At 41.7% G+C, this 1,181-nt stretch overlaps 1 protein-coding gene across 1 annotated transcript; it reads left to right on the top strand.

The window, feature by feature from the left end:
* Positions 1-14: 14 nt before the first annotated feature.
* On the top strand, positions 15-1,116 carry LOC111671245 (protein timeless homolog; the record flags this gene model as incomplete). Its single annotated transcript, XM_023428327.2, has 4 exons — positions 15-164; positions 323-542; positions 780-848; positions 990-1,116. Coding segments are annotated over exons 1-4 (497 nt in total), but the record flags the coding sequence as incomplete, so codon positions are not given.
* Between the last annotated feature and the right edge of the window lie 65 nt (positions 1,117-1,181).

The raw sequence follows: 1,181 nt of genomic DNA, 5'->3' as shown, positions 1-1,181 counted from the left end.
CTCTTACAGATGTGCTGGGTAATATCCTGAAGAAGCTCACAGCCAAGCGGTCCCGTGCACGTGTGGTGGACAAGTTGCTCAGCATGGGCATGGTGTCTGAGAGAAGAGAACTTTATAAGAAGAGAAGTCGTAAGGCTCAAGGGAAGAGCGCTGGAAAAGGAATGGTAAAGTTACTGTAGCTGTACAGCACATAAGTCTTTTTAAAATAGACTATAGAATAGAAGGTGCTTTTGAATGTGATCAAAATATAATGTTCCTATTTATAAAGAATATTGAAAGATGTGGTGTTTCTACATGAGCTGTAATATATTTTCTGCCACAGACTGAAGAAGAGTTCCTAGTAGGACTAACACAAGGTTCCCCAGATGATTCCATGGACAGAGATGATGAAGAGGATGAGTCCGAAGAGAGTGATGAAGAGGAAGACGAAGAGCACGAGAGGGAAGAATCGCAAAATAGCGCAAGGAGGAGCCAAAGCATGAACTCCACAGTGGAGAGGAGAGCTGATGTTGGCACCATGGTGAATGCTCTGCAACAGGAAGGTGCGACAAAGGCCAAACTACTTGCTGTAGTTTTTAGTAGTTTCAGTTTTTACAGTTTGTGCTCTGTTTTCTCCTGTAAAATATTTGATATGATGGATTACATTTATTTTTCAAGGTAATGCTATAGCCTTGCTGAATGCTAGAGTTTTATTTATTATTTTGTTATGAACTTTCTTAGACAGCAGGAATGAAATACAAGTTTCATGTTGTTGTTGTTATTATATTATTTTATAACAGGCAGGTCTGGACCCCTGTTGTGGCTGCAGAATTGTCTCAACAGAACGGCAAATGATCGTGAAGAAGATGGTAAGTGCTACTGTCCAAAACCCTCAAAAGTATTCATAGCAAACTGTTTTGCACTCGGTTTTATTTCTTAATTGAAAGTTGTTTTAGTTCTTGCGGGAGTGATGTGTGAGTAAATGAAATCGTTGTGGTCCATTCCCACAGGTTTGTCCCAGCCTGTGCCACTGGTCCCCCTGACAGAGGCAAATGAAGACGCCATGGACAACAAGAGCTTCCAGAGGCTGCTACGCAAACTGGGGATGCGAGCACCTGCAAATGAACAGGTGTGTGTGTGGGTTTTTTTCCCCATGATATTTCCCTACCAAATCAGTCATTTCACGTCACTTCCTTTGATCT

The sequence above is a fragment of the Seriola lalandi genome, unplaced genomic scaffold (assembly GCF_002814215.2).
Source record: "Seriola lalandi dorsalis isolate HSWRI2012SDOR001 ecotype SW California unplaced genomic scaffold, Sedor1 jcf7180002006762, whole genome shotgun sequence".
Taxonomy (NCBI): domain Eukaryota; kingdom Metazoa; phylum Chordata; class Actinopteri; order Carangiformes; family Carangidae; genus Seriola; species Seriola lalandi.
This window is presented reverse-complemented; position numbering and strand designations above follow the sequence as displayed.